General features: G+C 43.5%; 1 protein-coding gene across 1 annotated transcript in view; it reads left to right on the top strand.

The window, feature by feature from the left end:
- The window catches only part of LOC110533527 (protein turtle homolog B), a 198780-nt gene that overhangs the window by 131700 nt on the left and 43002 nt on the right, over positions 1 to 24078 (top strand). Inside the window, exons 7-14 of the mRNA XM_021617823.2 lie at positions 3338 to 3483; positions 9115 to 9257; positions 10373 to 10513; positions 10657 to 10776; positions 11666 to 11816; positions 15112 to 15223; positions 22398 to 22573; positions 22970 to 23196. Of these exons, the coding sequence (XP_021473498.2) occupies positions 3338 to 3483; positions 9115 to 9257; positions 10373 to 10513; positions 10657 to 10776; positions 11666 to 11816; positions 15112 to 15223; positions 22398 to 22573; positions 22970 to 23196 (1216 nt within the window). The remainder of the gene's footprint in view (positions 1 to 3337; positions 3484 to 9114; positions 9258 to 10372; positions 10514 to 10656; positions 10777 to 11665; positions 11817 to 15111; positions 15224 to 22397; positions 22574 to 22969; positions 23197 to 24078) is intronic.

Genomic DNA, 24078 nt, shown 5'->3' on the forward strand with positions numbered 1-24078 from the left:
AGCTGTATTCAGACAGATCTGTTTCCACCACTACAAGTATATATACTCCACTTCAGGCACTCCTCCTTCTCTCCAATCCTTACATTTTAAGGTTCGACGGGAAGAGGGTAATAGGATAATAAACCATAATTTTACCCTTCAGGGGATCTGACCTGACCTCAACCCCTCCTTCGCCTAATCCACAGAGGTCCATCCTCTTCCACTATAGCAATCCTGTGACCTCCTCCCGTCCACCCAACACATTCCAAAGCCATCTGTCTTTCTACAGAGAACCATTAACCTCTGACATAAAAACCGGTCTCTTCCACTCCTTTATATACTATGCTTTTGCGTATAACAGTGTTCAAAGTTTACCCCGAATCCAACACTTGTTAAACAGTTAAGTGTAGCTGGAGATGGGCCTGGTTTAAGCAGGATCCCACTATAGAGATGAAAGGAACACCACACACTTTCCCTCTTTCTCACTTTTTCAATACAGTGGATAAAAAGTGGTATGCCAGGTATCCTCTCTGCCTGAAAGAGATCAATTATGCCAACAAAGGGTATCATGCTCTGCTGGCACATTGTAGAACAGATGTCCACAGGCAGAAAGTGTAGCCCAAAGATATTGCTTTTGTTGTGTTGAACTTGACAATAACACTTGTATGTGAGTGAGGGGGAATTATTACATTTTTTACTCAGTCAATGTTATTTTTGCACACATGTAGCCTTGTGCACTTGATCGGTGGCCACTATATTAGAGCAAAAATAGAATGCCTCGTTGTTTCATTCTATTTCTACTTAAGATGTTTTTTTCCCAAGTGCAATATTTAGATGTGTGTGTGGTCACAAACATTCTATTATAAAGGCTGTCATGGCTAACTGCAATATTAGTGTATTGTTTTTTCTCAAGACTTGAGTATCATTTGCAGTAAAATATAGGCAACAAAAAACATTGGAATGCTTTCCTTACATTTTTTAGCTATGAGTTAGGTTCACATTAACCACTTTTTATTTTAGACACAGAGACTGATCATGTCTCATGTGGGGCGGCAGGGTAGCCTAGTGGTTAGAGCGTTGGACTAGTAACCGAAAGGTTACAAGTTCATATCCCTGAGCTGACAAGGTACAAATCTGTCGTTCTGCCCCTGAACAGGCAGTTAACCTGCTGTTCCTAGGCCGTCATTGAAAAAAAGAATTGTTTCTTAACTGACTTGCCTAGTTAAATAAAGATACAATGTAGATCATGTTCTTTGTTTAATTAGTTAAAACCTGCATTTCCCCCTAGCAGGGATTGTTTTGCATGTTTCACTGCTTTATGGTAGAGTGGCCAGACGGAAGCCACTCCTCAGTAAAAGGCACATGACAGCCCGCTTGGATTTTGCCAAAAGGCACCTAGAGACTCTCAGAGAATGAGAAACAAGACTATCTGATGAAAGTCTGGGCCTCAGACTAGGGTGAAGGTTTACCTTCCAACAGGACAACAACCCTAAACACACAGCCAAGATAACGCAGGAGTAGCTTTGGGACAAGTCTCTGAATGTCCTTGAGTGGCCCAGCCAGAGCCCGGACATGAACCCGATCGAACATCTCTGGAGAGACCTGAAAATAGCTGCGCAGCAACGCTACCCATTTCAACCTGACAGCGCTTGAAAGGATCTGCAAAGAAGAATGGGAGAAACTCAGAACACAGGTTTGCCAAGCTTGTAGCGTCAAACACAAGAAGATTTGAGGCTGCCAAAGGTGCTCCAACAAAGTACTGAGTAAAGGGTATGAATGCTTATGTAAATGTGATATTTCAGTTTTTTATTTATAATAAATTTACAACAATTTCCAAAAACCTGTTTTTGCTTTATAATTATGGGGTATTTGTGTGTTGATTGATGAGGAAAAAAACAATTTAATCAATTTTAGAATAAGGCTGTAACGTAACAAAATTTGGTAAAAGTGAAGGGGTCTGAATACTTTCCGAATGCACTGTATATAATGGTTTGTATAGACAGTATGGCATTGAAAAGGTGTAGTACTTGTATAGGATGAGCCATGACTAGAATACAGTATATACATATAAAGCGAGTAAAACAGTATGTAAACATTATTAAAGTGGCCAGTGTTCACTTTAATGGTGGGTGGTAACCAGCTAGTAACAGTGATTATGGTTCAGGGCAGGGTATTGGGCAAAGGCCAGCTAGTGGTGAATGTTTAACAGTCTGATGGCCTGTAGATAGAAGCTGCTTATTACTCTCTCTGTCCCAACTTTGATTCACCTACGTGTACTATCTCCTCCTTCTAGATGGTAGTGGGGTGATCAGGCCCTTGCTCAGGTGGCTGAGGTCCTCAATGATATTCTTGGCCTTCTTGTGACACCGGGTGCTGTAGATGTCCTGGAGGACAGGTATTGTGCCCCTGCGGTTGCGGACAGTGCAATTGCCGTACCAGGCGGTGATACAGCTCGTCAGGATGCTCTCAGTGGTGCGTCTGTAGAAGTTTGTGAGGGTCTTAGGGGTCAACCAAATTTCTTCAGCCTCCTGAGGTTGAAGAGGCACTGCTGAGCACGCACCCCTGTGGAGCCCCAGTGTTGAGGATCAGTGTGGTGGAGATGTTGTTGCCTATCTTCACCACCTGAGGTCGGCCCATCAGGGAGTCCAGGACCCAGTTTCACAGAGCGGGGTCCAGACCCAGGGCCCCGAGGTTAGTGATGAGCTTTGAGGGCACTATGGTGTTCAAGGCTGAGCTGTACTCTATGAACAGCATTCTTACATAGGTCTTTCTCTTGTCCAGGTGGGATAGGGTTGTGTGCAGTGCAATGGCGATTGCATCATCCTTGGATCTGTTGGGGCGGGTTTGCGAATTTTAGTGGGTCTAGGTTGTCAAGTAAGGTGGACGTGATATGGTTCGTTAACTAGCATCTCAGAGCACTTCAGGATGACAGAAGTGAGTGCTACGGGTCAATAGTAATTTAGTTCAGTTACCTTCACTTTCTTTGGTACAGGAACAAGTGTGGACATCTTGAAAAAATTTGGGACAACAGACCGGGATATGGAGAGATTGAATATAGCCGTAAACACTCCAGCCAGCTGCACATGCTTTGAGAATGCAGCTTATTTCAGCACCAATATTCAGCATTATTTTTCAAAGTCACACATATGTCTGTGTCATTGGGGCAAATCCTAACTTCCACTTAAGTTGAATTTGAACTTTAAGTTTCCCATTGACATTAATGCACGAATAGGTAAAAATGCGTGTTGTGGAAGTTAAGATTTGACCCATTGAGTCAATGATGTGGTTATAGACGCTACTTTGATGCTCTTCCCTCCCTAATTTCCTCCCTCCCTCTCGCACCATCACTCCTCTGCAGTGGCCTGAGGGACAGGGTCAGTATTCTGGTGGACGGCTCGCTCATCATTGGCAGTGTGAAGCCAGAGGATGCTGGGAGATTCACCTGCAGCCCCAGCAACAGCCTGGGCCGGCCCCCATCCGCCTCGGCCCAGCTCACAGTGCAATGTGAGTGTCTCGCCCTATCCTCTACAGTCAACCCATACCCCCTACCCCTTATCATAATAATAATTTGTCCTGTTACACATGTTTTTCTTGCATATCCCTCTGAGACACCTGCAGGGAGTGGGGTCACGGCCAGGGTCACCATTGTAGAGCAGCCCTTGCTCAAGGGCACGGCAACTGATTGTTCACCTTGTCGGTTACGGTATTCGAACCAGCGACCTTTCGGTTATGGCACGCTCTAACCTCGAGGCTACCTGCCACCCTGCGCTTGTCAAGATGTGGGTTGTGTTCATCAGAGCACACAGAGCTACTGGGTGTACACTACAGCAAGATCCATCCTACTCTAACAATTCTAATTCTACTCATCAGCCGAATTTAGGACATTGATTGACTGATCCTAGATCTGTGCTTATAAGAGCAACTTGAACCTGCAGCTGTGCTATTGAGCAGTCCCACTGCAACTGTGTACATTTAGTCCTGCTGATGCTGTTCTCTACTTAATGAGTGTTATACTACCTAACCACCCTATGAATCACAAGCCAAATACCTGTTTCCATATTACTGTATAAACATTTAATGGCCGATAAAGCTTTACAGGAAATATGGCACGATATCTGGCCATGGTATGCACCAGGGATCATCAACTAGATTCAGCCGCGGGCTGATTGTTTTTCTTGAGCGGATGGTCAGGGGGCTGGAACGTAATTACAAATAATTCTAGACTGCAAATTGACCACAAGAAGTCCAAACAGAGAATATTTGACAAGAACATAATAATTTCAAACCTAGCTTTCATTTATATATGATCACATATACAGTGCCTTGCGAAAGTATTCGGCCCCCTTGAACTTTGCGACCTTTTGCCACATTTCAGGCTTCAAACATAAAGATATAAAACTGTATTTTTTTGTGAAGAATCAACAACAAGTGGGACACAATCATGAAGTGGAACAACATTTATTGGATATTTCAAACTTTTTTAACAAATCAAAAACTGAAAAATTGGGCGTGCAAAATTATTCAGCCCCCTTAAGTTAATACTTTGTAGCGCCACCTTTTGCTGAGATTACAGCTGTAAGTCGCTTGGGGTATGTCTCTATCAGTTTTGCACATCGAGAGACTGACATTTTTTCCCATTCCTCCTTGCAAAACAGCTCGAGCTCAGTGAGGTTGGATGGAGAGCATTTGTGAACAGCAGTTTTCAGTTCTTTCCACAGATTCTCGATTGGATTCAGGTCTGGACTTTGACTTGGCCATTCTAACACCTGGATATGTTTATTTTTGAACCATTCCATTGTAGATTTTGCTTTATGTTTTGGATCATTGTCTTGTTGGAAGACAAATCTCCGTCCCAGTCTCAGGTCTTTTGCAGACTCCTTCAGGTTTTCTTCCAGAATGGTCCTGTATTTGGCTCCATCCATCTTCCCATCAATTTTAACCATCTTCCCTGTCCCTGCTGAAGAAAAGCAGGCCCAAACCATGATGCTGCCACCACCATGTTTGACAGTGGGGATGGTGTGTTCAGCTGTGTTGCTTTTACGCCAAACATAACGTTTTGCATTGTTGCCAAAAAGTTCAATTTTGGTTTCATCTAACCAGAGCACCTTCTTCCACATGTTTGGTGTGTCTCCTAGGTGGCTTGTGGCAAACTTTAAACGACACTTTTTATGGATATCTTTAAGAAATGGCTTTCTTCTTGCCACTCTTCCATAAAGGCCAGATTTGTGCAATATACGACTGATTGTTGTCCTATGGACAGAGTCTCCCACCTCAGCTGTAGATCTCTGCAGTTCATCCAGAGTGATCATGGGCCTCTTGGCTGCATCTCTGATCAGTCTTCTCCTTGTATGAGCTGAGAGTTTAGAGGGACGGCCAGGTCTTGGTAGATTTGCAGTGGTCTGATACTCCTTCCATTTCAATATTATCGCTTGCACAGTGCTCCTTGGGATGTTTAAAGCTTGGGAAATTTTTTGTATCCAAATCCGGCTTTAAACTTCTTCACAACAGTATCTCGGACCTGCCTGGTGTGTTCCTTGTTCTTCATGATGCTCTCTACGCTTTTAACGGACCTCTGAGACTATCACAGTGCAGGTGCATTGATACGGAGACTTGATTACACACAGGTGGATTGTATTTATCATCTTTAGTCATTTAGGTCAAAATTGGATCATTCAGAGATCCTCACTGAAGTTCTGGAGAGAGTTTGCTGCACTGAAAGTAAAGGGGCTGAATAATTTTGCACGCCCAATTTTTCAGTTTTTGATTTGTTAAAAAAGTTTGAAATATCCAATAAATGTCGTTCCACTTCATGATTGTGTCCCACTTGTTGTTGATTCTTCACAAAAAAATACAGTTTTATATCTTTATGTTTGAAGCCTGAAATGTGGCAAAAGGTCGCAAAGTTCAAGGGGGCCGAATACTTTCGCAAGGCACTGTATCTCTCTACTATGCATGGGAATACTTTGGAACAGATTTCCAAAATAAAAATCACTCAAACAATTGATTTATTTATATAAAATCATGTCACCAGTTGGGGAACCCTGGTAACTTAGTTAAATAGAACCCCTCTCTCTCTCTATCCACTGCACTGTGTAATTGAGATTAATTGGAGGTTACACTGGTGTGTGGTCTCCGAGACAATTTCAGACCCCCCACCCCATATGCCAAGTGGGCATATTAGCCCTAACCGTGATCCCATTCAACCACTACACACACTGTGTCTCTATACCCAAACACACATATCATTCCCGGGAGCCCTGCTGGTTAGAATTGAAACAGTGACCTTGAAGTCACTCTTCTTCAAAGTCATTTGAGTCACTTTCACCAATGTTCTCCTCGCATTAAATGCTCTCTTTCTTTCATTTTCAGTCACACAGGCTTTGTGTTTGATCAGAAGTAATCAATATTACACGCAACCCGCCTTTCACTCATGAGTTGTGACATTCAAAAACTCCAGCCCTGTCATTCCCCCGAGGTAAATCAGATGTATTGTAATCTAAATGAATGGAGGTGAGGATGAATGTTGCGCACCGGTAATACCCATCCACCACAGAGATGTGGCCCGTGTCGGTGGGTAGTGACTCGTCTGGGTAGCCAAGGCAACAGACATTTTGCAGTCCCCCGCTCTATCTCCTCCTACACAGCTCTAAATTAGATTTTTTTTTCTTCTCAGGGCCCAAGCAAGAGAAAACATTACCAATCATGAGGGAGGGAGGAAGCATTACACCATTGCTTTTAGACCAGACACTTTTTTGACACAGAGATAGAGGGAGCTTTTTTCTCTCAAGTAGTGACCACTACTTTTCCCAAAGCAAGTCACTGCTAGAGCCAGGATGCAGAGAGCGAGAGATTGCTAGCTATCTAGCGCTGTTCTATTTTTAGACTTTGGATGATATTCTTGTCTGCTCGGCTGCCACTGAGGTCTTTGTTGAGAGTTGGAGCTGAGTAGTAGTGGTATAGTGTGATAACTACTGGTTCTCCAGGGTTTTTAGGGTGGTAGGATGTAGATAGACTGAACTACCAGGATATGCTTTCTCTCTCCATCTCTTAATCTCTCTCTCGCTGTCTATTTTTATTTATTTAACCTTTATTTAACTAGGCAAGTCAATTAAGAACAAATTCTTATTTACAATGATGGCCTAGCAAGAGGCATCTGCAGCTTCCTGCGGGGACAGGGGCTGGGAATAAAAATACAAATATTCTCTCCATCTCTCTTTCTGTTTCTCCTCTCATCATCTCCTACCTCTCTGAATCCACATTGTCAACCTAATCTTTCTCGCTCTCTCCTTCTATCGCTCCTATTCTCTCTCTTCTCCCTCCTTGCCTTCCTTTCTGCCCCAGGAGAGCAGTACCATGGAAGCAGCCACACACACTCACATACAAACACACACACTCTAATGCTCACACTCACACATGCCACAACACACGCCGCACACACACACACACACAGACCAAATTTGTCCACCATCACCTGCTGTTTCGGTGATGCGTGCGTATGACAGAACCAGAGAAAGCGAGGGAAAGGGAGAGTGAAAGAGAGAAGGAGGGGGGAGAGGTGACATCATACTCTGTGGAAACCCTCTCCTCTGCAGTGACGTCAGCTCCAGACGCCAGGCAGGCAGGGAAGCAGGCAGACAGGCAGCGTGGGCGATAGCGGCCCCAATAGACCACTGATGGCACTGCAGCACTACGACAAGATTACAGGCTGTGTGTGTGTGTGTGAGAGAGAGAGAGAGAGAGAGAGAGAGAGAGAGAGAGAGAGAGAGAGAGACAAAGAGAGATAAATACATGTGTGGATGTGAGTGTGTGTGTATGCTAGCTGTATCGAGAGTGGCACTGCCCCCCTCATCTTTCCTATAAATAGACTGTGGCACCTCGCCAAGCATTATGTTTTTTTTTCTAAACCGTTCCTGTCTGAGCTGCACCGGCCGTCGGACGGATATCCATTAGCTCTTTGTGGAGCGTGGCTTTGTGGCCATATGTACAGTGCTTTGAGCAGATGACAATGTCTGAATCTGCCATTAGGCCACAGATATTATCCATCAGAACCGACACAGCCTGAGACTTGTCCGGTAAAAGGTTAGATAACACAGAGGGAAAGAATGGGAAGTGCAGACAAGTTTTTTGGTTTGTGGGGTTGTCACTAGTTACCACAGCCACAAAGTCATAAACCTAGGCCATTTCTACAATGTATCTTCTTAAAACTTGATTTTAAACCGAACCCTAACCTTAACCACACTGCTAACCTTATGCCTAACCTTAAATGAAGACCAAAAAGCTCATTTTAGTTTTAATACATTCTTACGATCAAGCAATTTAATGTAAATCGAAATCTGTCACTATATAGGGCTTTTCACACACCTGAGCTGAACTGGGCCAAGCCAAACCAAGTTGGACTGAGCTGACCTGCTTACACAGCCACCAAAATGTAAAAATATAGGGTATATGGTTCTTTGAAACGGCCCACTTTGACATAATTTTGCTAAGCACCCCTACTATTCTCCTGCTTCCGGGGTTGTTCAAAGTTAAAAGCTGGTGTATTGACTTTCAGTTCCAACTCCTCTTTCCTGCCGTCTATCCTTGTTGCCGGATAAAGTTAAATTAGCCGTGACTCCAGACAGACTGCCTCAGCCATGGAAGCCTCTGTCTGAATACTAAAGAGGACAGCCTTCTCTAAACTAATTTTTATCCACACATTGATTCCATTCTACATATGTGACTGTCACAGATTCTCCTTCCTTGTGAAATGAATTGACATACTAAAAACGTATTTCCCTGTTCACTACTCAGTGTTTACCCATCTACTCTAAACACACACACAACCTCCACATGAACAGCTACTGCTCTCAGACCAGCTGCTACAGAAGCACACCGTTTATCATGTTACGACAGCCCGTGTTATTTCTCCTGGCTCCTGCTGAAGTACTGGTCCCATAATCACTACCAAGATAATGTTTTAGTATGATATTTATCTTGTGACCTGGATGGTCTAGCTAGAGGTTACTGCCACTGCCTACACCATTGTATGTTTGACGGTGTCATCGTGGGTTCCAATCCAGCCCACTGCCTTTGTGACAAACTCTCTACTTTTCCCACCATCTCTCCTATGTCCAATAAAAACATTTCTCTTCCCAGACCCTGCCCGTGTCAAAGACATGCCACCTGCCATTTATGTGGCCATCGGCCTGCCAGGCTTCATCCGCTGCCCGGTGGACGCCAACCCGCCCGCCACGCTGGTCAAGTGGACCAAAGATGGCAACCCTCTCCGGATAGAGAAGGTGAGTCGAGGGTCGTATTCATTAGAGCACACCGGAGCAAAATGTTTTGCAATGGGTAAAAAAAAGTCCCTCTCTGTTTCAGTAGCTTTGCTTGCGTTTAGTTCCTAATGAATATGAGCCAAAACGTTCAGAGACAAATGTATTGTGTAGAACCAATATGATTATCTGTTAGGGAGGATAAGGGATGGTGTCAGTTCTATTTCTATCTGTAATGTTCAGAATATTTGACATCACTGAATACATAATCACTTGTGGACCGACGCATAGGATGGTATGTTATCGTAGAGTCTGTCAACAGACTGTGGGATGCGACGACTAATGAGGAACGTTGTTCCAATGCGCATATTCTTCGTCACTAACAATTTGGACAAATTACGATTTCGAATTTCGGAAGAGGGGACATTTGGGGCGTAGACGTTCCCAAAACCTCTATTTAGAGGGGTGGAGAATTTGCTAGTCTCATTAGTATCTTTTCTCATATATCGAACTCCCCCAGAACTTCATCGAGCATCTGACGCAATTACAGAATATTTTAGTTCTGGGTTTCTGAGATAACTGAATACAGCCCAGTTAAGTAGGGTGAAGACACTGATCTAAAGTCAGTTTTGTGTTTTCCCCTAATGGTTAAGTTTAGGGCTAAGGGGTAAGCTGACAGTGCCTAGAAGGGCAACATCTACCCGGCTTGGGGATGGCAGACTGGGAAATCCCCTCAAGCTTTGAACTGCAACAAAGGTGATGAACTGAGCTAACTGCAGGGCTACTTTAGTGGGTAATTTCTACACTTCACATGTGCATTAAACTAGTGACTAAGTTTCCTAGTTTCAGGCTTCTAAAGGTGGATAAATTGTTGTATATATCCTAGACAAAATCTAGCTGTTACTTTGCCGTTTCCTTTCACTACTTCTTGACATTGCCTTCAGTCCCCTTTGATTCAGAACTTTTAACTATTGAGAACAATGGGGAGAACGAGCGTACCTCTCACCTTCTATTCCATCGGGCAGCCACAGTCTTCTCAGCTCCTCTTTGCAGGATGATGGGATAGTGATGTGCCACTGGTGAGCTCAGCCATACAAACATTGCGATGTTATAGTGTTAGCCTATCTTTGTTCCCTCAGTACCCTGGTTGGAGCCAAATGGAGGACGGGAGCATCCGCGTGACTGAGGTGACGGATGACTCTCTGGGCACCTACACCTGCATGCCTTACAACGCCCTGGGCTCTGAGGGTTGGTCCGATCCCACTCCCCTGGTGCTAAAGGTATGCAGGCTGATGCTAATTAGTGTAGCATACTAGTTAGCATAGCAGTGATTATGCATTTTCTATAAGAAGACTAGCATGCTGCAAGTTAGCCTAGCGACTACACCCAGGCTCAGGCCTAATCTCACACTTTCTCTGGGCAGGATCCCCCCAAGTTCTCGATTGTTCCCGGAGGGGAGTACAGGCAGGAGGCTGGGAGAGAACTGGTCATCCCCTGTGCGGCTGAGGGAGAATTTCCCTATCCCAACATCACATGGAGGAAGGTAAACAACCCCCACCACCACCCAAAGCACTCATGTTGTGGCCTGGTCTATTACTTTATAATAGAACAGAGCTACAGCTCCTCTTCTCTATCCTTTCACTCTAAAGTTCTGGGTATTGGGTAGCATGTTGCTGTACACTCACACAATATATTTGGCATTGAGAGTTAATGGTAACAAAGCTACTCGGTGTCACTAATTCCCCAAGTGATGTTAGGTGACCATTATTGAGTAATGATGAGGGGTGGTTATTACTACCATAAGCCCCCCCCCTCCCCCCCATTGTGTTTACTTCCTACGATTGTTGATATTGGAGTCATCTTCTTTTCCATCTTTGCCAAAATAAGGAGATGAGATTGCAATCAAACTGGCTCCTAGAAATCCCAATGTTTTAATTGCATTTTAATGGTGGCATTATCAGTTGAAACAAACTCATTAGCATTAACCTTAAATTGGCTCTTGATTACGGAGCTTCTTAATCTCTCCTGTTGAAAACAATGTGATTTGCAGTTGTTTGTCTCCCCTTACCGTTGTGATGCCGATGCCGAACATTTTAGTTATATGAATAGCTGAGGAAGGATGAGTCTCTTACAACAGTGACAGTGACTGAGGAAGGAGAATTTTTTAAAGGTGTTAGTCTTTCTGTTTTGCCTGTCTGTCTGTCTACTAATCTACTTGTCTGTTTGTGTGTGTCACTGTTTGTCTGTCTTCCTTTTTTTCTATCCGTCTTCTGTTCTCTGTCAGTCTGTCTTTCTATGTGTCTGTCTACTAATCTACTGTCTGTCTGGAAGCTATGTGGGTGGACGATAATGTCCTTTCTTGCCAGGACCAGTACAGTATGTGGTGTTCTGTGAGATGTGTGACTCAACCTTCTTCTCCTCTCCCTTTTTAGGTATGGAAGCCCAGCAAAAGCAAGCACAATGTCCTCCCCTCAGGTACCTTACAGTTCAAGTCCCTAAGCAAGGAGGACCATGGGGAGTGGGAGTGTGTGGCCACCAACGTCGCCACGAGCATCACTGCCAGCACACACCTCCTAGTTATTGGTACGAGCCACTCTGCCGCACACAGGAACAGGCATAGGCACACGCATACAAACACATCAGATCTGGGTTCAAATACGTGCAGATTTGATTATTTGTTATTAAAATATTTATTTTAAAATCTTGTGGCCTGAATCAACTACTTCTATTGGAAGTATTTAAGTATTTTCAAATACTTTCCTATAAATAGCCTGGTTCTATACTTATAGATACTTAAATACTTATTTCAAAATACATGATTTCAAATACCAAACATACCTGGTTCAAATGCATGGGAGTATTTAAATATTTTATATACAGTATACTGTGTATTTGAGTATTTTCAAATATTTTTCAAGTGTATTTACGAAATCATTCCAATATTCAACTGCTTGGTTTTTCAAATAAAAAATATCCAAATACTTAATATCCAAATGTCTTTGAACCCAGTAGTATTTTAACACAGGTCTGAGACACACACAGAGAGTTCAGTTTGACATTTATAAATTACAAGCCTTATCACCATTCACGTGGGCCCTGTTTGAAAATGTCAAGAAGTCCTCAAAGTTATCCCTGCTCTAACACGATTGGACAGGTGAAAGCAAGGGCAACCAAATCAATAGGATGAACGACCAGCCAGCTTGGGTAGCAACCCTAGATTTGGGTCGGGGCTATATCTTGTGGAAGGATGAAATAGTATGAAAATATGTCAATTATTATTTGAATATGTTTGTAACCCGTTGTATAAAAGTGATGTTTAGAGGATATATTGGCACGGTTTGCCGGCCCTCCACTTTGTCTCGGGACTGGCAACACCCATGCCAATATATCATCCAAACACTGGTTTCTCAGGCATTATCACTTAAATAGACTAATAAGAGAGTTCCAAACCTCTCTGCCAATAACAGCTAGTTTTCAGGTTACATATCCCTCGCATTATGGTCCTTCAATAAGGCCCCTCACTCAGACTACTCCCAGACCGTCCTATCAAAACTATTGCTTGAGAAATAGTTTTTGGCTTATTTTTATGGAAAACTATTACAGTAAGGTACTTTATTGATAAATGATTTGATATTGAGATAAAAACGGCTGCAATGGGCCTTTTAACACCATGGCGAGTCAATCCAGTTAAATTCAAATCTACAATATAACTAGTCTAGTAGAAGTAGTCCAATACTAGAACATCACGTCCAAAGGTAACCAATCTGAAATACAAATGTTCATTATCTGTTGCAAAACCGTTGCATGCCTTAATGATTACGACCCTTGTGTGCTCTGAAAGGGTAGTGAAGAGAGGCAGGGCTTTGCAGAGCGGCAGTGATGGCGGCATCCAAGAGTCAACCACTGACAATTTTCCAAAGCTCGACGTGTCAGCCAAAGCACCTGGGGGACATGTGCAAAGAGCAATTTGCAAGGTCAACGACGTGGCACGCCAATATCCGCAAATCACAAATGAGCAAATTGAGCTCGCCGCATTAGGGAAGTAGACACAGAGATTGTTTCCAATGCTGAAAACTCTAGTTTGTCTGCTAAATAAAGACAACCGATAGATTAACTGTCACTTGTTGTGTCTAGGCCATCCAATTACTAATGATGCCTTTTTGGAACAGTCTTAGTGTTCCTAGCTGCAGCTGGCTATGTAGAAAGACCACTCAGTCTTCAGTTAGCTGGCCACTGATATTGCCTGTGTGGAGGTTGTTGTGCATAGGTGCTAGAGTTACAGATGGGGTAATCAGGCCACTGTTTCTTTAGCATTCTTGCATTCAATGGTCAAGCAACAGTAAATAGCACAATTCGAAGATGTTCAATAGGCCAATGAAATACGTTTTCATGTATTTGGTGGGTGATTAGATTATGGCCTAATCATTCCTCTCCTTTACCTTTCAGCACATTTTCGTGTATAATTAGTAGGGAATATTTTGTACTTTTGTTCGAACATGGCTAGAGATTTCTGAAATCGTCTACTGCATACACAACATAGCAGGACTGCTATAAGACATTCTGACGTTCTACGGTTACAAGGTCAACCAATTAAGATACATTCTCCTCCATTTTCTTGGACAGCAGAAAGGCTTCCTGGCACAGGAGGTTGGTGGTACCTTAATTGGGGAGGAAAGGCTCATGGTAATGACTGGAGCGGAATTAATGGAATGGTATCAAATATATCAAACACATGGAAACCAGCCATTATTATGAGCTGTTCTCCCCTCAGCAGCCTTCACTGCTTCCTGGGTAATTTGTCTGCCTTTCAACCCCTACATCCTTTTGTCTGCTGAAACGTTTTGGTGCTAACATCTGGTGTCATTACGAAGTGACATGACCATACGAGGTCACACCTGTTATGACAGATGCTGATGTGTGATTGAAGGATGAAAGGGAAGAGGGTTTTAATTATTTTTCAAGTCTGACCTCACTGGTGACCATTTTAAGATGTTATTAAAGTATATCTGGACTTGGAATGGGGCAAACCCGAGCCAACTTGTCATGTAGGGATAATCTAGTGAGCCATAACCAATCCAGCTAGCTAGCTTGTCAGTCACAAGAGACTACATAGGAATGACTGTAGTTACAGTACATGGCTACAGTATATTATTGTCTCACTATGAAATTATATAATCTCCCAAGTTCTGCCAAGAGTCACCTGTATGGAGGTGTAGAGAAGTTGGCAGCACACACGTACACACACACACAAACACACACACACACACGTACACGCACTTACACACTCAGTATGGCTCTGATCAGGTCCAGCTGGCTCACAGGCCTAAGCTTGTTCTTTGCATAACCACTCAGAGGCCTAATTACACAACCACTCAGAGGCCTATCACCTGACTGTAGTCTTTACACAACCACTCAGAGGCCGACCACCTGACTGTAGTCTTTACACAACCACTCAGAGGCCATCCACATGACTGTAGTCTTTACACAACCACTCAGAGGCCTACCACCTGAAGGTAGTCTTTACACAACCACTCAGAGGCCTACCACCTGACTAGTCTTTACACAATCACATAAAGCCTACACATATCAGAAAGAGCTGACTTCCTTCCAGGCCAACTCAACTGTGTGTGTGTGTGTGTGTGTGTGTGTGTGTGTGTGTGTGTGTGTGTGTGTGTGTGTGTGTGTGTGTGTGTGTGTGTGTGTGTGTGTGTGTGTGTGTGTGTGTGTGTGTGTGTGTGTGTGTGTGTGTGTGTGTGTGTGTGTGTGTGTGTGTGTGATTTAAGTATGTGTGTGTGTGGTTTATGATTCATGTTTCATTCTCTTTCTCTCCCACCCGCCTCACTACCGCCACTCTCTACTTGACTCCTCCCCTCCCCAGGCACAAGCCCCCACGCCCCGGCCAACGTCCATGCGGCGGTCTCCACCACCTGGGCCAACGTGTCATGGGAGGCTGGCTACGACGGCGGCTTTGAGCAGACATTATCAGTCTGGTATGGCCATGTGTGAGTCATCCCAGCATGCTTTGCTTCCTGCTTCTTCTTTCTTCAAACTTTTTTCCCTCTAAGGCTACGTCCCGATTCTCTACCCTTCTCACTCCAGGCAATGCTTCCACACCAATACAGTGCTTTGAAGTAGATGACAGGGAGAGGAGAAGTGCACAGGTCTTGAAAAGGGTGGAAAATCGGGATGTAGCCCAACAGTTTTTGGGGAAACCAAGCTCCTCTTTGCCCCCTTCTGCTGCTCTTCTGCCTAGGGGAGGCTGCTTCACCTTGGCTGGGGAAGAGGGGGGCTAGATGGGGTAGTGGGGGGGAAGTTGCCCCTTGACACTATCAAGTTCAGTCAAGTTCAGTCTCACGTTTTAAGTTTCAGGTTTGGGGAGGGGTAGGCTGTTCCTAGACCTGTGCCTTAAAAAAGGTCAACTGTTACCCAGAGCGGATGGGAAGGAGTGGGGATAATACGAGAGAGAGGGGACGACTTAGCGTAACATGCCGTTCAAGTCATCCCAAGTCAACTCCAATAAGTTTGGATTGAGACAAGCACAAAATGCCTAATTCAAGCTATTTAAGACACCAAATTACTAATATTTTCAGTTGACTGTCATGGAAATGTGCTGTAGCTACACACCGATGTTCAGAACGGGGTTAAACATAGTACGGGAAACCGTATCAACAATAGTTTGACTTTATCACCAATCCTTTTCACCCATTGATTCCTCAAATGGTATTCACCAGATAATCATGCTTATAACATCTACAAGCTCAATTCCTAGCGTCACTACAAAAGTACATTATCACCAAGCAGCTTACTAAGTACTACTGGGCCTGTATTGATAAAGCGTCTCAGAGTAGAAGTGCGGATCTAGGATCCGTTTTGCCTTTCAGATTATAATAAATAAGCTTACATGGACAGCGGGGACCTGATCCTAGATCAGCACTCTGAGATGCTTTGTGAATACTGACCCTGAAGCAGCATCCACTGAGCTCCTTATAGATCACCACCACTTCACTCACAGTCCACAGCAGACCAGACCAGTCCAAACCAGACCAGCGTAGACCAATCCAGACCAGTCCAAACCAGACCTGACCAAACCAGTCCAAACCAGACCTGACCAGTCCAGACCAACCCAGTCCAAACCAGACCTGCCCAGGACATTCTGCACTGTCATCAGCTCGTTCTCCTACTCCCAAACAGACACACAGCAAATGGGCTTGCCCCTTACTTAACGACCACAGATAAAAACCAGCGAGAAGAACTGTCAGACTGTTACGATCCCTAGATGGGGGAGTTGTTATTAAAAGTGAATATGAAGTATCATATTAAGAAACGAGGAGAACAATTAGCGAGAAGCGTACTGGGCAATTAGCGCGTGCTTTAAGTACTGTGATCCTCTAAAAAAGTTATGATATATTCATGTGCTATTGTCACGAACCGGCTCAAAGCCCTAACAAAAGGGAGACAATGTGGAGATAAGGAGTAACAAAATAAATATTTATTAAATAAAGTAAACTAAGTACAATATACAATGGTGTGTGTTATCAGTAATCAGTAGTGTACGTCGGAGGCTCCGTCGCGCCCTCCCCCGTCGACTTCTGAGGCTCCGTCACGCCCTCCCCCGTCGACTTCTGAGGACACTTACCATGTCAAGTAGTTTTTATTAATAGAAGTGGTTAGTAACTTAAGTTCATTAATATGCCTGTGCTTCACATTAAACAAGGTTTTTACAATATCACATATCCATTGTGCTAGTACTGAGATGCATCACATTTAGTGGAAATATTTTGCAATCAATTCATCAAACTATTTGAATGTTTATTTTCTGCCTGAAAGGGAACTCGTGAGATGACTGATTCCTTTAGAAATGCTGTATTTTAGTTCCTATATTAGCAGCAGGCAAGGTGTGCCATCGGATCTGTTTACAACACACTGGAATTACTGACACAAATCTTCATGACATCATCTGGCCTCGATCGTCATCAACAACACAACTGTCAGTTCATTACACCACAATACTAGATATTCAAGAGTTAGCTGATCACACACAAAACAATGCTGATCACTCAAAGGTTTCTGTTTTGCCAAGCAAGAGTAAACAGAGCTTCTCCTCCACGCTATCCAACCAACTGGCCCCCTTTACCCTCTCTCTCTCTTTCTGTCTCTCTCTCCCTCTCTCACTCTTTCTCTCACACTCTTTCACTCTCTCTCGGCTAGTGCCTAGCCCCCGCTGCTCTTAACTCTATAGAATTTTCTATAAAGAGCTGTAGTATCATTGTTTTTTGTATGTTTGTTTGTTTGATTATGTTTCAGGTGTGAAGGACAGAAACAGCAGCTCATATTAATTTGAAGCGTTGATCGGGAAAATGTTGTCCACAAATGTGCCACAAACCCAGTGTATACCAGCCTCATATAACATTGTGTATTCTAACTCTGTATCAGGTGAAGAGGCTGTTATAACAGGTCGTAACCCTATGTATTATGTAGGTAGACCCATAGGCCCAGACAACCAATTCTGACCCCATGTCAGGACATTAGGTGATTATAGCAGGTGGTAAGCCCCATTTATAGCTCTATGTTCTGGATGCAGTCCGTCATTGAATCTAACGATCCTGTCTGATCTCTTTAGTTGGCCCACTTTAACACCTTAAGTCAGGTCACTATGGCGTTATAACAAGTCTCAAGCCCCATATAGCTATCTCCTCTCCAGAGTGTTAAAACATGGTGGTGTGTGAGACTGCCAGGTTGCTGGGTGATGCTGACATTGGACTGCATCCCAAATGGCACCCAATTCCCCATATAGTACACTACTTCTGACCAGGGTGACCAGGGTGCGCATGCGTTGTGTCTTTTAGCATCAGATAGGGAGCTGATTTTGGAGGACAGTGCCAGTATGCAGGCAGCACGGTTAAAAAGCTAAAAGTTAAAAAGCTTCTGCCGGTCGGGAGATTAAGACCAACGCTTCTCAAGACCAACGCATCTCCTCTAGCAAACATGCTTGGCAGGCCTCCACCGTGATGCGTTTACACACACGTGCACTTGCACACACACACACACACACAGTCGTACACACACTGTTGTAGAACACAGACACAGACGCACGCATTCGTGTGCACACACACACTGATAAGATTTAATGTGTATTGCCACAAACTTCAACGTGTACACACTTATGTGCTCACGCAGACACCCATACACACACTTGCATGCATGAACTCACACGTACTGGTACATGTGTGTGATTGACCTGTTATCGACCTGATGGTTTAGTTCCACTCACCTACCTTAGATGACAGATTAACTCGCTGAGCTAAATGTTAGCCTCAGTCAACAATAACAAACAAACATGGTATGCTAAAGCATTATCACACATTAACGCCCGCACACACACACAGGCTCCACACAGAAGTTCCATCTCCTCCTGAGTATTTCTGAGTATCATTATCAGCAGTCTAGCCGTAGTGCTTGGAAGACGGCTTTTGATAAAGTGAAAAAACTAACTTTTTCCCCAGACACCACTCGCAAGTCCTTTTCAATTAAATGACTCGCAAGTCCTTTTCAATTAAATGACTTGTGAAAATGTATACAGGATGTAACGGAATTGTCTTAAACTCAAATGTAATAAATATTCATAGTACCCTGAATAGTACTGCCCCACTTATTGAAATCACCCCCCAAAATAAAAAATTAATTAGCCTCACTGGAAAGGACGTACGGTCTTTACTGGTCTCATGTGCTAAGCAAAAATGGGACCGCCCCCAAACAGCCCCCCGCGACCACATTACAAACACACCAACAGACTAGCCACCATATCCTATTACAATGACTGACACCATATCCTATTACAATGACTGCCACCATATGATTTACTCACTGACTGCCAGTACATTATGGACACACTGACAGGCTAGCCACCATATCCTATTACAATGACTGCCACCATATGATTTACTCACTGACAGCCAGTACATTATGGACACACTGACAGGCTAGCCACCATATCCTATTACAATGACTGCCACCATATGATTTACTCACTGACAGCCAGTACATTATGGACACACAGACAGGCTAGCCACCATATCCTATTACAATGACTGCCACCATATGATTTACTCACTGACAGCCAGTACATTATGGACACACTGACAGGCTAGCCACCATATCCTATTACAATGACTGCCACCATATGATTTACTCACTGACAGCCAGTACATTATGGACACACTGACAGGCTAGCCACCATATCCTATTACAATGACTGCCACCATATGATTTACTCACTGACAGCCAGTACATTATGGACACACTGACAGACTAGCCACCATATCCTATTACAATGACTGCCACCATATGATTTACTCACTGACTGCCAGTACATTATGGACACACTGACAGGCTAGCCACCATATCATATTACAATGACTGCCACCATATGATTTACTCACTGACAGCCAATACATTATGGACACACTGACAGGCTAGCCACCATATCCTATTACAATGACTGCCACCATATGATTTACTCACTGACTGCCAGTACATTATGGACACACTGACAGGCTAGCCACCATATCATATTACAATGACTGCCACCATATGATTTACTCACTGACAGCCAGTACATTATGGACACACTGACAGGCAGTGCACCGTGATATACAAACTGACAATGAAAATATTCATTTCATACGGTAATATACTCACTGACAACAAGCATAATGTACACAACCATAACAGACAACGAAGCACAATAAACCCACTGACGGTGAAGTAATATATACACCCTCATAGTGAACGCATCATAATATACACGCACTCATAGTGAATGCATCATAATATACACAACTTCACAGTGAATGCATCATAATATACACACCCTCATAGTGAACGCATCATAATATACACGCACTCATAGTGAATGCATCATAACATACACACCCTCATAGGGAATGCATCATAATATACACACACTCATAGTGAACGCATCATAATATACACTCACTCATAGTGAATGCATCATAATATACACGCACTCATAGTGAACGCATCATAATATACACACCCTCATAGTGAACGCATCATAATATACACGCACTCATAGTGAATGCATCATAATATACACTCACTCATAGTGAATGCATCATAATATACACGCACTCATAGTGAACGCATCATAATATACACACCCTCATAGTGAATGCATCATAATATACACGCACTCATAGTGAATGCATCATAATATACACAACTTCACAGTGAATGCATCATAATATACACGCACTCATAGTGAATGCATCATAATATACACACCCTCATAGTGAATGCATCATAATATACACGCACTCATAGTGAATGCATCATAATATACACAACTTCACAGTGAATGCATCATAATATACACAACTTCACAGTGAATGCATCATAATATACACACCCTCATAGTGAACGCATCATAATATACACGCACTCATAGTGAATGCATCATAATATACACAACTTCACAGTGAATGCATCATAATATACACGCACTCATAGTGAATGCATCATAATATACACACCCTCATAGTGAATGCATCATAATATACACACACTCATAGTGAATGCATCATAATATACACACCCTCACAGGGAATGCATCATAATATACACGCACTCATAGTGAATGCATCATAATATACACACCCTCATAGTGAATGCATCATAATATACACGCACTCATAGTGAATGCATCATAATATACACAACTTCACAGTGAATGCATCATAATATACACGCACTCATAGTGAATGCATCATAATATACACACCCTCATAGTGAATGCATCATAACATACACACCCTCATAGTGAATGCATCATCATATACACACCCTAATAGTGAATGCATCATAATATGCACACCCTCATAGTGAATGCATCATAATATACATACCCTCATAGTGAATACATCATAATATACACACCCTCATAGTGAATGCATCATCATATACACACCCTCATAGTGAATACATCATAATATACACACCCTCATAGTGAATGCATTATAATATACACACCCTTATAGTGAACGCATCATAATATACACACCCTCATAGTGAAGGCATTATAATATACACACCCTTATAGTGAATGCATCATAATATACACACCCTCATAGTGAATGCTTCATAATATACACACCCTCATAGTGAATGCATCATAATATACACACGACAGCTATCATGTCACTTAACATACGCACAATGGCCAAGACCTGAGAGTCACTAGATGCCCCCTAGGATGGCGTAATGATTTCCCGGGATTGGGAAAGTTGGGAACACCGTCTGCGCGTGGCATTTGCTGTAAATCACAGAGAGACGTTTTGACCGTCAGCACAAAGTAAGCACATTGTGATTTATCACAGTCCCTAACCCCCAGCCTCTATCATGTACACCATCATGCAGCTTATACATGCATGTCTGTTAGGGAGAGTTATGCCTATATATTACATGACACAATGACATCGTATACGAGGATCATGACTCACCCCTCAGGTTGATATACATGTTGGTGTATAGTGTTATCTTTCTGAACCCTGTTTATAGTGAGATAAACCCACGGTCCCACAGTGGTCTCATACATTGCTATCTATTTAGGACTACACTATGTTACATTACGAATGGAGACTAATGCCATGCATACTCACTGGAAAGTAGAAGAACTCATTTACCCATATGACTTTTTCAGGGAGATCTGTTGCAGTGAAAGTCAGAAAAGTGGTGTTGAATCTAACGCATGGTCCATCTTTAGCTTCAATGGGAATTTGCACGGCTGAGCGCAGCATGGGCTTACCACCATCAACTGTATTACTGTGTGAAATTATTTGACTGAAATACTGTGAAATGACATTCTGTAAATGAAATGTTCTAACAAATTATCTTACTGAAATGAAACAGACACAATGACACCACTGACTGCAACTGCAATGAAGTGTCACTGAAATGTCATTCCAGAAATCCTGTTACTGAACTGGACAAAATATTTTTACAGAACTGACAGGATAGAATTGACCATTACTGAAATTACAGAGTGCATTGACTAAGTCTCGGCCCTCTCCATATCCACTCCTATGTGTATTTCCCTCATCCCCCTCTCCCATGCCTGTTCTCCTATCGTCCCCCTCCACCTTGCAGGGTGAAGAGGGAGCAGCTGGGCCCACATGATTGGCTGTCTATAGCCGTGCCTTCTGGCCAGACATGGCTGGTAGTACCCGGCCTGGAGCCCCAGACTGCCTACCAGTTCAGTGTCCTTGCACATAACAAGCTGGGCACGGGCCCCTTCAGCGAGGTCATCACTGTGAACACACTAGGTGGGTATTACGGTATTCACCTCTGACCTACAGTATATGACCTAAGAGAGTGAGGCAAGAGTGACCTTACCTGGCGGGAACACAACAGAACTGTGTGTTGTAAGTACATGATGGCAGCAAGGGAAAAGTTGTGATGGTAATTAATTGAATGATGTGTGGTTTTGTTGTTAATAGTGATGTAGACAGTGGTGTTGTGGCAGCAGCTATAGTAGCAATGTGTTGTGGTTTAAAAGTTGCTCATCGACTTTCTAAAGAACTTGTACCAACAATTGCAGTTACACTGCTACTGCATTCGAAATACAGCTCTCTAACCTCTCTCAGTCTCTCTTTCTCTTTCCAACTCTCCATCTCTCCCCCTCTATCTCTCTCTCTCTCTCCCTTTTTCTCTCCGTCCAGTTTTTCCTATAAGTATACCTGAACCCCTGGTGCTGCTTACCCCACCACGATGCCTCATAGCCAATCGGACGCAGCAGGGCGTCTTGCTCATGTGGATCCCGCCGGCCAACCACACAGCTCCGATCGAGCGCTACGTCATGGAGTTCCGCCTAGGGGAGAGGTGGGATGTCCTGGACGATGCCATCCCCGCTGGAGAGACAGACCTGCTAGCCAGAGACCTCATTCAGGTAGCTTACTGTATAAACACTGTTTCATACAGAATGACGGGTGGCCAGTTATCCGCATGGCTGGTGTGGGCGCATGCTTTAATTCCAGCCAAGCTCATTAACACACTGATCCAACACTATGGATGAGCACTACTCATTAACACTACTATTAACACATTCATCCAACACTATGGTTATGACTACACGACATGACCAAAAGTATGTGGACAAATGTTCGTCGAACACCTCATTCCAAAATCATGGGCATTAATATGGAGTTGGTCCCCTCTTCTGGGAACGCTTTCCACTAGATGTTGGAACATTTCTGCAGGGACTTGCTTCCATTCAGCCACAAGAGCATTAGTGAGGTCAGGCACTGATTTTGGGCAATTAGGCCTGGCTCGCAGTCTGCGTTCCAATTCATCCCAAAGATGTTCAATGGTGTTAAGGTCAGGGCTCTGTGCAGGACAGTCAAGTCCTTCCACACCAATTCCGACAAACCATTTCTGTATGGGACCTCGCTTTGTGCACAGGGGCATTGTCATGCTGAAACAGCAAAGGGTCTTCACCAAACTGTTGCCACAAAGTTGGAAGCACAGAATCATCTACAATGTCATTGTATGCTGTAGCGTTAGGATTTCCCTTCACTGCGAGGTTGGCACTATGTTGGTACTATGCATTCGGGCAGGTAGGGTTCTTCTGGCATCCGCCGAACACAGATTTGTCTATCGGACTGCCAGATGGTGAAGCATGATTCATCACTCCAGAGAACATGTTTCCACTGCTCCAGACTCCAATGGTGGTGAGCTTTACAGCACTCCTCCTGACGCTTGGCATTGTGCATGGTGATCTTAGGATTGTGTGCAGCTGCTCGGCCATAGAAACCCATTTCATGAAGCTCCC

Source organism: Oncorhynchus mykiss, chromosome 10, assembly GCF_013265735.2.
Source record: "Oncorhynchus mykiss isolate Arlee chromosome 10, USDA_OmykA_1.1, whole genome shotgun sequence".
Taxonomy (NCBI): Eukaryota; Metazoa; Chordata; class Actinopteri; order Salmoniformes; family Salmonidae; genus Oncorhynchus; species Oncorhynchus mykiss.